Source organism: Salpingoeca rosetta (genome assembly GCF_000188695.1).
Source record: "Salpingoeca rosetta unplaced genomic scaffold supercont1.29, whole genome shotgun sequence".
Lineage (NCBI taxonomy): Eukaryota > Choanoflagellata > Craspedida > Salpingoecidae > Salpingoeca > Salpingoeca rosetta.
Window position 1 is genome coordinate 116,480 of NW_004754905.1, and position 11,804 is coordinate 128,283.

At 56.5% G+C, this 11,804-nt stretch overlaps 3 protein-coding genes across 3 annotated transcripts in view; 2 read left to right on the forward strand and 1 right to left on the reverse strand.

Moving 5' to 3' along the window:
- Positions 1-1,806, reverse strand: part of PTSG_09115 (uncharacterized protein) — a gene marked incomplete at both ends in the record, with an annotated part of 3,133 nt that extends 1,327 nt beyond the window's left edge. The window contains 5 exons of the mRNA XM_004989311.1: positions 1-118; positions 457-583; positions 785-901; positions 1,061-1,103; positions 1,352-1,806. The exon at positions 1-118 is cut by the window's left edge and continues 1,327 nt beyond it. Of these exons, the coding sequence (XP_004989368.1) occupies positions 1-118; positions 457-583; positions 785-901; positions 1,061-1,103; positions 1,352-1,806 (860 nt within the window). The remainder of the gene's footprint in view (positions 119-456; positions 584-784; positions 902-1,060; positions 1,104-1,351) is intronic.
- Positions 1,807-2,171: 365 nt separating this feature from the next.
- PTSG_09116 (aconitase 2) lies at positions 2,172-7,828 on the forward strand. The gene is made up of 12 exons (XM_004989312.1): positions 2,172-2,240; positions 2,526-2,744; positions 2,940-2,987; positions 3,243-3,401; positions 3,675-3,822; positions 3,996-4,117; positions 4,372-4,743; positions 5,000-5,116; positions 5,386-5,745; positions 6,074-6,253; positions 6,482-6,839; positions 7,056-7,828. Exons 1-12 carry the CDS (start codon positions 2,226-2,228, stop codon positions 7,298-7,300), a joined length of 2,343 nt encoding a protein of 780 aa, XP_004989369.1. The 5' UTR covers positions 2,172-2,225; the 3' UTR covers positions 7,301-7,828.
- A 154-nt stretch (positions 7,829-7,982) lies between these two features.
- The window catches only part of PTSG_09117 (uncharacterized protein), a 4,397-nt gene continuing 575 nt past the window's right edge, over positions 7,983-11,804 (forward strand). The window contains exons 1-8 of the mRNA XM_004989313.1: positions 7,983-8,131; positions 8,296-8,388; positions 8,628-9,665; positions 9,888-9,992; positions 10,253-10,537; positions 10,716-10,775; positions 10,912-11,008; positions 11,203-11,582. Of these exons, the coding sequence (XP_004989370.1) occupies positions 8,069-8,131; positions 8,296-8,388; positions 8,628-9,665; positions 9,888-9,992; positions 10,253-10,537; positions 10,716-10,775; positions 10,912-11,008; positions 11,203-11,582 (2,121 nt within the window). The 5' untranslated portion in view covers positions 7,983-8,068. The remainder of the gene's footprint in view (positions 8,132-8,295; positions 8,389-8,627; positions 9,666-9,887; positions 9,993-10,252; positions 10,538-10,715; positions 10,776-10,911; positions 11,009-11,202; positions 11,583-11,804) is intronic.

Consider the following 11,804-nt stretch of genomic DNA (forward strand, 5'->3'; position numbering starts at 1 on the left):
ACGAGCGTGCTGTGGCCGCTGGCGGACCGCTTTCGGCCAATCCCCACCGCGCTGCCATTTCGCCAGACGCCCTTGAAGCCCGTGCTTGCAGGCACGCCATTGATTTCGATGCTGTGCGCTGCAAAGTGGAGGTCGTGTCCACGCACAAACACCCCAGAGGTGGTGGTGGTTGTTGTTGTTGTTGTTGTTGTTGTTGTTGTTGTTGTTGTTGTTGTGCTGTTGTGGTTGTTGTTGTTGTTGTGGTTGTTGTTGTTGTTGTTGTTGTTGTTGTTGTTGTTGTTGTTGTGGTTGTTGTTGTTGTTGTTGTGGTGGTTGTTGTTGTTGTTGTTGTGGTTGTTGTTGTTGTTGTTGTTGTGGTTGTTGTGGTTGTTGTTGTTGTTGTTGTTGTTGTTGTTGTGGTAGTGGTAGTGGTAGTGGTAGTCGTTGTGGTCGTACTTGTCGTGGTTGTGGTCGTACTTGTTGTTGTCGTCGTGGTCGTCGCCACCGGGTCCGGGAAGGGTGGTCCACTGCACTGCGACGTTCCTGGTGGATACACAGCCCCGTTCCACGTGACGAGGCCAGGCATGATTGCACTGCTGCGACTCTGTTGCCAGCAGTGGCGTGCACCGTGAATGGAAGGGGGAGGAAGAGCAGGGGACGTCAGTACGTCAGTGAAATTTGCACATGAACAGTGGCGATAGCCCAAAACACACACACACACACACACACACATGCACACACACACACACACACACACACACACACACACACACACACACACACACACACACACGTGCACACGCACCACGCCGGAGAACCCGAAGATGCGGAGATTGGCGACCGCTTGCGGCTGCACCAGCGCAACGCTCAAATTGATCCACGAGCCAGCGCAGATGCCATACACATACACATCAAGGCTTCCCTGGACAGCAGTGAAAAGTTGCAAAGACAAGTAGGCGAGAGGTGTCAGAGGTATGGCAAGGGGACTGAATGTTACAGCCGGTAGCTTCATCGCACGAGACACACACACACACACACACACACACACACACACACACACACACACACCGACGCCACTGACTGTAGTGCTGCTGGTGATTTGGAACCCGTTGACGGTGTACAGTCTGCACCCAACACAGTCACGGGAGCAAGAAAGCATTGTCACATGGATATCAGGCACGCTCAGTCGCAAGCGCTTGCAGGCGTGCCAGCGATCATGTGCGCCTCAATGGATCGTGAATTAAACACACAGACACACACACAGACACACACACAGACACACACACAGACACAGACACACAGACACACACACAGACACACACACACACACACACACACATGCGCGCGCACGCACACACACACACACACTCACACGGGGTTGGTTGGAGAGCCGATGATGACGGTGAGGTGGGCCGATTCTTGTGCTCGCAGAAAGAGGTTGGAGATGGTCGTGACGACCGGCATGTGCACGGTGAGGCTGCCGGAGCCCGTGGCCACGATGCTGTGGTAGTTGATGGATGTCACGGCAGGGTACACGACATCGCACGTTTGCGATCCAGTGAAGCCGAGCTGGTCCGTGTTCAAGGCTGTCAGGGAGATGGTCTCTGTGCCAGAACACTGGTCCACGTTCACGGCATAGCCAAACCCAGCGCTTCCCAGCACCAACAGCAGCGCCAACATGAGCGTGGTTGACAACGCATTCTGGAAGCAACCACATGAGCAGGAGCTGCTGCGTTTGCTGCTGCGGTTGCTGCTGCTGCTGCGGTTGCTGTCGCTGCCAGGACGCAAACGACACCACGCCTTGATGTCGCTCAGTGGCACATGCATTTGTGCGTGTGCATGCGTGTGCAGTGTGTGGTTTGGTTAGCTGTCACTGCTGCCCTGTCTGTGTTGTGCCCGTTGAACGCAGCTGTTGTGGGAAGATCAAACCACTGGCTGCGTCACCAAAGATGTCACCCTCGAACTCGCTCGCAATCAACCAACACCAACACATCCAAGAAGATCGCAAGCAGGATGTGAGGGTGTGACATGATTGCTTGGCGCTGTTGTCGTGCAAGCTCGCCCCACCTCCTCAAAACACCTCTGTGTGTCGCTGTCGCGCCAGTGATCAGCAAAAAATTTCTGCTGATGACGTTTGTTATGTAAGATGACCACGAATAAGCGTTTCAGGTGTTTGCACACGCCAATTTCGCCTGTTGTGCGCAAAAGACATTCCCCCTCTCTCCATATCAAACCACCAACCCAGCATGTGGCTGAAGACAGTGAGTGTGATGGTGCTGCGGTGTGTGTGTTGGCGTGCGGGACGATGTTGTGGCATGAGGGGATGGATGGGACGGAGACGGATATGGGAAGGCTGGTGTTGGCATGAAGGGGAGCGGAAAAGACGCTTGTGCGGCAAGTGACACCGCTCCAGCCGCGGCCGTTGTTTTGTTTTGTCACTGCAACACCAACGACAATCCACCAACCAAACCAACTAAGGAACAGCCACCCATGTCGCTCATGTTGTTGCGTTGTTGCTGCCACCTGCTGTTATTTGTTTGGGTCAGGTGGTTCCCGTGTGCGCGCGCACGGCGCGCTCGGCACGCCATGTGCACACGTCGGCCTCCGCGCTCGGCAGCGGTGTGCCCATGAGCAAGTTTGACAACAAGGAGGTGGACTACGACACCATGGAGAAGCGCCTTGAGGCTGTGCGCAACCGCCTCAACCGCCCCCTCACCTGCTCCGAGAAGATCCTCTACTCCCACCTCGACGACCCCGAGAACCAGGTGCGGGCGCGAAACTGACAGCTGGGTGTTTATTTGCCTGTTGCACTCGCGTTGTTTTATGTTGGTTGCTGTGCCAGTCGTGGCTGATGCGCGTGCACCGTCCACAGCCCGCATGTGACCATGCGCTCATGCCCATTCCTTCCTTTGTATTGCTGATGATGATGCTGATGTTCACACCTGCTCTATTGCACACAGGACATTGTCCGTGGCGAGAGCTACCTGCGCCTTCGCCCCGACCGTGTGGTGAGTTTTGGATGTGTGCAATTCGGTGAAATATGTACGGTGGTGTGGTGTGTGGTTGTGGTGAACATCAGTGCGAGAGTTTGGAAGGAGGAAGTCGATGCTACGTGTTCTTGTCTGGCTTGACATGTGCGTGCGCGTGCGTGCGCAAGTGTTGATGGTGGTGATGATGTTGATAGCCACGCAGCCAGACCGCCAGCCACCCTGACATGTTTTCGCCCACTCACCTGCCTGGCGTTTTTCTCTCACGTCCTGCAGGCGATGCAAGATGCGACTGCGCAGATGGCGATGCTGCAGTTCATCTCGAGTGGCCTGCCACGCGTTGCCGTGCCCAGCACCATCCACTGCGACCATCTCATTGAGGCCAAGGAGGGCAGCGCCATCGACCTCGAGCGCGCCATCACCACCAACAAGGAGGTGTGGTTGTGTGTGTGTGTGTGTCGTGTGTATTTGGTTTGTTTTTTGAGTGTATGTACGGTTGTGTGTGTGTGTGTGTCTGTGGTGTGTGTGTGTGTGTGTGTGTGTGTGTGTGTGTGTGTGTGTGTGTGTGTGTGTGTGTGTCGTGTGTCATGTGTCATGTGTCGTGTGTCATGTGTGTGTGTGTGCGCTCATTTGTACATTCGTCTTCTGCCGCCCCATCCCAATCCAACCATCTCCCAAACCTCATCTCGCCCCACCCCACCCCGACAGGTGTACGACTTCCTTGCGTCTGCTGGCGCCAAGTACGGCGTTGGCTTCTGGAAGCCCGGCTCTGGCATCATCCACCAGATTATCCTCGAGAACTACGCATTCCCTGGCGTCCTTCTCATCGGCACCGACTCCCACACCCCCAACGGCGGTGCGTGTGTGTGTGTGTGTGTCTGTGTGTGTGTCTGTGTGTGTGTGCGTGTGTGTGTGTGTAAGAGAGTGCGTCAACTTTTCGTTCGTCGTAATGCCCCACTTAAACCTCCCTCCAATCTTCTTCTCACCATCCCATCCCCTTCCCCCCCCCCACCTTGGCGTGTCGATCAGGCGGCCTCGGCGGCCTGTGCATTGGCGTGGGCGGCGCTGATGCCGTGGACGTGATGGCTGGTCTCCCGTGGGAGCTCAAGTGCCCCAAGGTCATTGGTGTCAAGCTCACCGGCGAGATGAACGTAAGCGAACGTTGACAAATGAGAGGAGACAGGGGAGTGTTGTTGCGTTGGCTTGTGTTGGGTTGTGCGTCCTTTGCGGTTTGCGTGTGTTTGTGCTTTTGTTTTGTGTGCCTTCTTTCCCTGTCGCAACATCTCCTGAAATCCGTTCAAACCATCTCTCACCCACCAACCCCCGTCTCACCTACCACAACCTCCACACCCCCCCCCCCTCCCCCTCCCCGCGTTCTGTTCCCCTTTGATCCCGACAACCACAGGGCTGGACTGCGCCCAAGGATGTGATTCTGCGCGTTGCCAAGGAGCTGACTGTTGCTGGCGGCACGGGTGCGATTGTGGAGTACCACGGCCCCGGCGTCGAGAGCATGTCGTGCACGGGCATGGGCACCATCTGCAACATGGGTGCGGAGATTGGCGCCACCACGTCCGTCTTCCCCTACAACGAGCGCATGGCCGAGTACCTGCGCGCGACCAACAGGGCCAACATTGCTGACCTCGCCGACAAGCACCGCACGCTGCTCACCCCCGACGACAACTGCGAGTACGACCAGCTCATTGAGATTGACCTCAACACGCTCGAGCCATACGTCAACGGTCCCTTCTCCCCAGACCGCGGCCACACCATCTCTGAGGTGCGGTGCTCTTGCTGCTGATGGTGGTTTCTGTGTGTGTGTGTGTGTGTGTGTGTGTGTGTGTGTGTGTGTGTGTGTGTGTGTGTGTGTGTGTGTGTGTGTGTGTGTGTGTGCTCGCATGCATTCATCTTGCTTCACACGACTTCTCTCACCCATCCCACTGTCACGTCTTCCTCACCCATCCCACCACCACCACCGATACCACCACCACCACCACCACCACCGATTTCACCACTGCTTGTGTCACGGCCATCAGTTTGGCAAGGCTGCGCGCGAGAACGGGTGGCCGCTTGAGCTGAGCGTTGGCCTCATTGGCTCCTGCACCAACTCCTCCTACGAGGACATGAGCCGCGCCGCTTCCATCGCACAGCAGGTCTGAACTTGTTTTTGTTGGCTTGTCTCGCTCTGTCTGCTTCGGTGGTTTGTCTTGTTTGTTCACAGCAAACACGCTGCCCCATTTCGTTTGTTCTTGTTTCCTTTTCTCGCGCTTGCAACCCCACTCGCCTTCACCAACTACCATCGTCCATCATCATCCATCATCAACCACCATCAACCACACGCCACACCTAAATCACATTCTCCACCCCACACACCAACCACACCCCCCCCCCACCATATACCACCCGTATCATGTACTGCCAGGCTGTGGACCACGGCATCACCGCCAAGTCGCAGTTTACGATCACGCCCGGCTCTGAGCAGATTCGCGCCACCATCACCCGCGACGGCCAGGCCGATGTGCTCAGCAAGATTGGCGGCGTTGTTCTCGCAAACGCATGCGGCCCCTGCATTGGCCAGTGGGCGCGCGAGGATGTACCAAAGGGCACCCCCAACTCGATTATCACCTCGTACAACCGCAACTTCACCTCGCGCAACGACGGCAACCCGCAGACGCACGCGTTTGTTGCGTCGCCGGACATTGTGACGGCGATGGTGCTGTCTGGCCGCCTCGACTTCAACCCGCTCACAGACGAGCTCGAGGGTCCAAACGGCCCATTCAAGGTGCGGTGCTGATGGTCTGCTCTGATTGTTTGTGTGTGTGTGTGTGTGTGTGTGTGTGTGTGTGTGTGTGTGTGTGTGTGTGTGTGTGTGTGAAGCTGCATTTGTGTGCCTTTGATTGTGTAGCTGTGTTTGCGTGCACATGAATGTATAGCTGTGTTTGCTTGTATTGTTGACGTGTTTGTTGTTTGCTCGTGTTTTGCATTCCATCCTGCTACCTGCTACCAACTGTGTCTCCCCTCCTACTCCCCATCCAACGCTCACCTTTCTTCCCTGAACACTTTCTACCACCACATCCACCACCTTCCACCATTGTCCAACCACGCACCAGCTGCAACCGCCCACTGGAGACGAGCTTCCCTCGCAAGGGTTCGACCCCGGCATGGACACGTACCAGGCGCCGCCCTCTGACGGCAGCGACCTCTCTGTCGACGTCGACCCCAACAGCGACCGCCTTCAGCTCCTCAGCCCATTCCCAGAGTGGGATGGCAAGGACCTCGAGAACATGGAGGTGTGTTCGTGCGTGTGTGTGTGTGTGTGTGTGTGTGTGTGTGTGTGTGTGTGTGTGTTATGGTGGTATGTGTGTGTGTTATGGTGGTGTGCCCAGTTGCGTCAAAGAGCTTGCTTGCCTCACACCCTCCTTGCCTCTACTCACCCCACCCTCTCCAACCCCTTTCACTCACCGCACACTCTCTCACCACACTCCTTACCACCAAAAAAATAAATAAAAAATGACCAGGTTCTGATCAAGGTGAAGGGCAAGTGCACGACGGACCACATTTCGATGGCTGGCCCCTGGCTCAAGTACCGCGGCCACCTCGACAACATCTCCAACAACATGCTCATTGGCGCCATCAACTCTGCCAACGACGAGGCGAACACCGTCAAGAACCAGCTCACGGGCGAGTACCAGGGCGTGCCAGACGTTGCCCGCGCGTACAAGGCCAACAACATTCCATGGGTTGCCATTGGCGAGGACAACTACGGCGAGGGCTCCTCCCGCGAGCACGCCGCTCTTGAGCCACGCCACCTCGGCGCCCGCGCCATCATCGTCAAGAGCTTTGCCCGCATCCACGAGACCAACCTCAAGAAGCAGGGTGCGTGTTACGGGCTGTATTGGGATGTGTGCTGTATGTCGCGTGCTGTGTGCTGTGTTTTGTTGTGTTTGTTGTGTTTGTTGGTTGTTTTTTCGTGTGTTCGTTTCGCGTTCGTTCGCTTGCTTGGCTGTTTGTGACTTGCGTTTTCCCTCCACCCCGTCCTCACCGGACCATCCTTCCCCACCCCCTGCCCTTGTCACCCCGAAACCACAACAGGTCTCCTGCCCCTGACGTTTGCCAACCCTGCCGACTACGACCTGATTGCACCGGAGGGCGCCAAGGTGTCCATTGTTGGCCTTGACAAGTTTGCGCCTGGCGAGCCCCTGACGGCCACCGTCACCAACCCCGATGGCTCCTCCCACGAGATCAAGCTCAACCACACCTTCAACGAGGGCCAGATTGCCTGGTTCAAGGCCGGCTCTGCCCTCAACCACATGAAGAAGATGGCCGAGCGGGCGTAAAGCGTCGCTGATGCTGACATTTGCTGACACGTGCCGCTGCTGTCGGATGTTGTGTGTGTGATGCATGGTTGTGTCGTTTGTCGTGCGTGATGCGTGTGACATGACGGTGCAGTGCGATGTAGTTGCGTTGCACCACTTGACACAGACACAGACACACACACACACACAAACACAGCACCCGCGCGCATACATACTTGTACAGTCAGCTCAGCCCAGCGCACTCTTTGTCGTGTGACGTCCTTCTTGTTGTTGTGCTTGTCTTGGTGTTTGTGGTGGTTGATGTGTCTTACCACACTCACTCCCTTGTTCGTGCCGTGTTGTCCTGTCACATTGCCTCCCATACACCCCTTCCCTACGAACTGTTTGTGTCTTTCAGCAGTGGGTGACACTTGACGTCCAGAAGCACTTGTGTGCTGCTGACGTGCAGCTGTCCTCAGCTTGCTCCATCGTCCATTTCGTCTTTCCACCTTGTTTTTGGCTTGTCTCGTCTCTCTCTCGTACAAAGCACATGATGTTGTCACACTGCGCGCAGCAAGTCGAGAGCTGGCTGGGTGATGAGTGTGAGAGGGAGAGGGAGCGAGAGTGTGTGTGCGTGTGATGATGATGGTGCACACACACACACACACACATTCATCTTGGCTAGAAAATTGTATGAAAACGAGCGTTAATTTTCCACAACCGCCGTTGGCCGGCAAATTTTCAAACCATCCATCCATCCTCGCTTGCAAACACAACCTCCAAAGCCAACAAGCAACAAGCAACAAAAGCATGGATTCTCCAACATCACCGCCACGAACAGAGAGCCGTGGCTCAACACCAGCGCCATCTCAGGTGGAGTTGCGTGTGTGATTGCGTGTGGCTATGAGAGGGTCGGTATTTCGGTAGGTGATACCGTAGGGGATGTTGTTGCGTTGTTGCACGCGCGAAAGTGTTGCTGAACGCGTGCTGTTGTCGCTCTCACACGCTTGGGCTGTGTTGCCACGGACATGTGACAGGCGCCATCTGCGGACGACTACCTGAGCTTGCTGCAGTTCACCAACATCACACCGCGCACCGCCGCAACCCAGCACTTGGAGCGCTTGCACAGGGTGGGTGGGCATGTAGAGTGGGATTACAGTGTGGTTGTGTGAGCGGGACACGTCATGCAACAGTGCTCCGCGTGTTCGTTCGCCAACTTCATTCACATCTCCACACGCACACACACACGCACGCGCACGCGCACGCACACACTCACACACACACTCACACACACACACTCACACACACACACACACACACACACACACACACACACACACACACGCACACAAATACACGCTGCACACAGGCAAAGCAACAGCCCCGGCCGCTGCACTGGGATGACGCGCTGCTGCGGTTTGCCATGGATCACGACGAGAGTGGCGCAAGTGATGCTGCACGTGCGCCTGGCGCGTCCTCATCCGGCCGACACATGCGCGTGCCGGACGCTGCACGCGTGCTGCCTGATGGCGCGAACACGCTCGATGACGACAGTGACGGTTTGGCGGGCGAGCGCGTGGACGAGCACAACACGGCAGAGGCCGTGGCGTCTGCATATGACCAACACGGCGGCAGCGCGCCGCTGGACGGGTTTGATCCGCGCCGAACCGTTGACGACATCTTGGAGGAGTACAGGGCGAGCAAGCGGCGTCAGGGTGATGGCGATAATGGCGAGAACGAGGGAAAGGACAAGGGGGGCGGTGCATCGAAGCGACAAAACAGAAAACAAGGGCAAGACCAAACCGTGACAACGGATGAAGATGAAGAGGAGCAAGAAGACAGCAGCAACACTGGTGCAGTCCAGACTGACAGACGCAGAGCACCAAACCTAACCACCTTTGCGGGGGCAACCACAGCCCAGAGAGAACGCGCACGTGGACCAACATCTGCCAATCGGCCTGCAGGTCGGTCGCGTTTGGGACAGCAGCGCAATCGCCGTCGCGAGCACCAGCGGCGTGCACAGCAGCAGCAGCGCGAGGTGGAGGCCGCAGTTATGCGGGAGCAGGAGGGGGTGCGACAACAACAGCAGCACCACGTGACGGCACTCTTACGCGATATGGACTGCGATGCACACAGCAGTGAACGCATTCAGCGCATGGCGAAGGACGCGGTGGAGGCTCTGAGTTCACCCACGCGTGATGATGATGACGATGAGCAGGAGGAAGGGGAAGAGGGCGATGGCGGTTACGGTGGCAGCTTCCGGTATGGCAGAGGGCGTGGCGGTCATGGCGGTCATGGTGATGGTGATGGTGGTGGCAACGATGGTGATGGTGCACGGGATGCTGGATTGACGCACTTGGAGGCAGCCATGAAGTCATTGTGCAACTCGATGAAGACGCACCTCTTTGTGAGTAGCGATGGTGGTGGAAGGAGGGATGACCGAATGTGTGTGTGTGTGTGTGTGTGACGGGTGTGTGTGTGTGTGTGATGGGTGGTTGCATCATTTGCCTTGCTGCATAGCATACTTTGTGTTCTCACTTCATTCTCACCCCTCGTCTCCCCCACTTCCTCGCCCTCCTGCTCTCCCCTTCCCTCTATGCCTGTGTGCGCACGCGTGCCTTGCTTGAAGTCCGAGTATGGCCGGGCGAAGAGCGAACTGCTGCTGTCGTTTGAGCGCACGCTGGAGAAGGAGAGAGCCGAGCACCAGCGGCAGAGGCAACAGCTCACTCGAGAGGTGTGGCGTAGTGGATGTGCAGTTCGAGGTGTTTTCATGTCTGCGCGTGATCGTGCTTGCCTGTGTGTACGTGTGTCTGTGTCTGTGTCTATGTCTATTTGTCTGCATTTTTTTTTTGCTTCGCGCATGTTCACACACACACACCTGCGCACGCACACACACACACACACACACACACACACACACACACACACACACACACACACACACACACACACACACACACACACACACACCCTCACTTGCAAACACGCGTACAGCTGGAAGGGCTGCGGGATCTCGTGTCCACATATGAGACGCACCTGAGACGAAAAGACGATGTGATTGCAAACACGACCAACGCTCTTGCGTCACAGCGCGAGAAGATGCGCGCGCAAAAGTCGCTTGCGCAGTGGCACGTGCAGGCCGTGGACCAGCGTCGCGCGGCGTTTACAAGCAAGATTGCCTGCAAGCACGCGCGCCGGCAGGCGATGATCAGGGCATTTCGTGGCTGGAGGAGCGTGATTGAGAACAAGTGGCGCCAGCGCATCGAGCGATCCTGCCGGGTAAGGCAAAAGTTGTGTGTGTGTGTGTGTGTGTGTGTGTGTGTGTGTGTGTGTGCTTCGTGGTCGCGGCTGTGTCGTGAACAGTACGTTGTATCATTCTCGCCAACCCCTCTCATTCGTCAATGCGGTTGCACGTCATCACGTGTGCGTGTGTTTATGTGTCTTGTTGCACTTGCAGCTGCGAGCAGAGGAGATTTGCCACGACATGAGCGCAGAATACGAAGACAAGCTCAAGCAGGTGTGTGTGTGTGTGTGTGTGTGTGTGTGTGTGTGTGTTCGCTTGCGTGTACATGGTCGTCGGTGAATGGCAACCGTTACCAACCGTCACCAACCGTCACCAACAACGCGCACAATCACACGCACGATGGCTGCAGGTTCGGGCACAGCTCTTGGCAGCGCAGGCTGAAGTTGAGCAATCGCGAGTGATGCGCGCACAGCAGGAGGAACGCATGAAGAAGGCATTCATGCGAGGTGGCTGCTCTCTGTGTTGTTTGTTGTTTGTTGCCTGTTGTTTCTATTGTTGTTTGTTGGTTCTTGTGTTTTCTTGTTCTCGTTCTTGCCCTTGCCCTTGTTGTGCATTGCCTGTGCCCCGAGCGACCCCCCCCCTTTCGTTCGATGTAATTTCTGCTTGCCCTCAGCTCACATGTGCATCGGTTCGTATCCAGGCGTGTGTGCGCTGAACATGGAGGCGATGGAGGTCTTTGACAAACGCGCGTACGACAACCAGTTTCAAGACCTGCAGCAACCGCAACAACACGAGTTTCAACAGCCCCCGCAGCAGCACTTCCAGCACCAAGCACAGCGGCAGCAGCAGGGGCGTCCACGGGTGACGCTCGATACAGTGCCGCGCTCGCACGCACCGCCGCACCCGACAGCCGGGCCACCACACCCGCGGCCAATCGCATCATCGTCATCGTCATCGTCGTCGTCATCAACGCCATCGCCAACACACGGCTTCTCCCAGCGTGGTGGCGGCGACAACATGACGTTGCGTGCGCAACAACGGCGGACGGACGTGCGTGTTGCAACACGTGGAACCCCCGTGGTTGGTGACAGGGAGTGATGGGGGTGTTGTTGTTCTTGTTGTTCGTGTTCTTGTTCCTGCCATCGTTCTTGATGTTGCGACTCTTCCCTTCACTCACACACACACACACTCACACACACACACTCTCTCTCTCTTTTCACACACACACACACTCACCCACACACACACTCACTCACTCAGTCAGTCAATCACTCACTCACTCACTCAGTCACTCACTCAGGC

Bases quoted from the DNA above. Each gene is read 5' to 3' on its own strand.
- PTSG_09116 (XM_004989312.1), top strand. The intron at 2,745-2,939 runs GTGCGGGCGCGA...TATTGCACACAG, and splicing joins TCGACGACCCCGAGAACCAG to GACATTGTCCGTGGCGAGAG. The intron at 2,988-3,242 runs GTGAGTTTTGGA...CACGTCCTGCAG, and splicing joins GCCTTCGCCCCGACCGTGTG to GCGATGCAAGATGCGACTGC.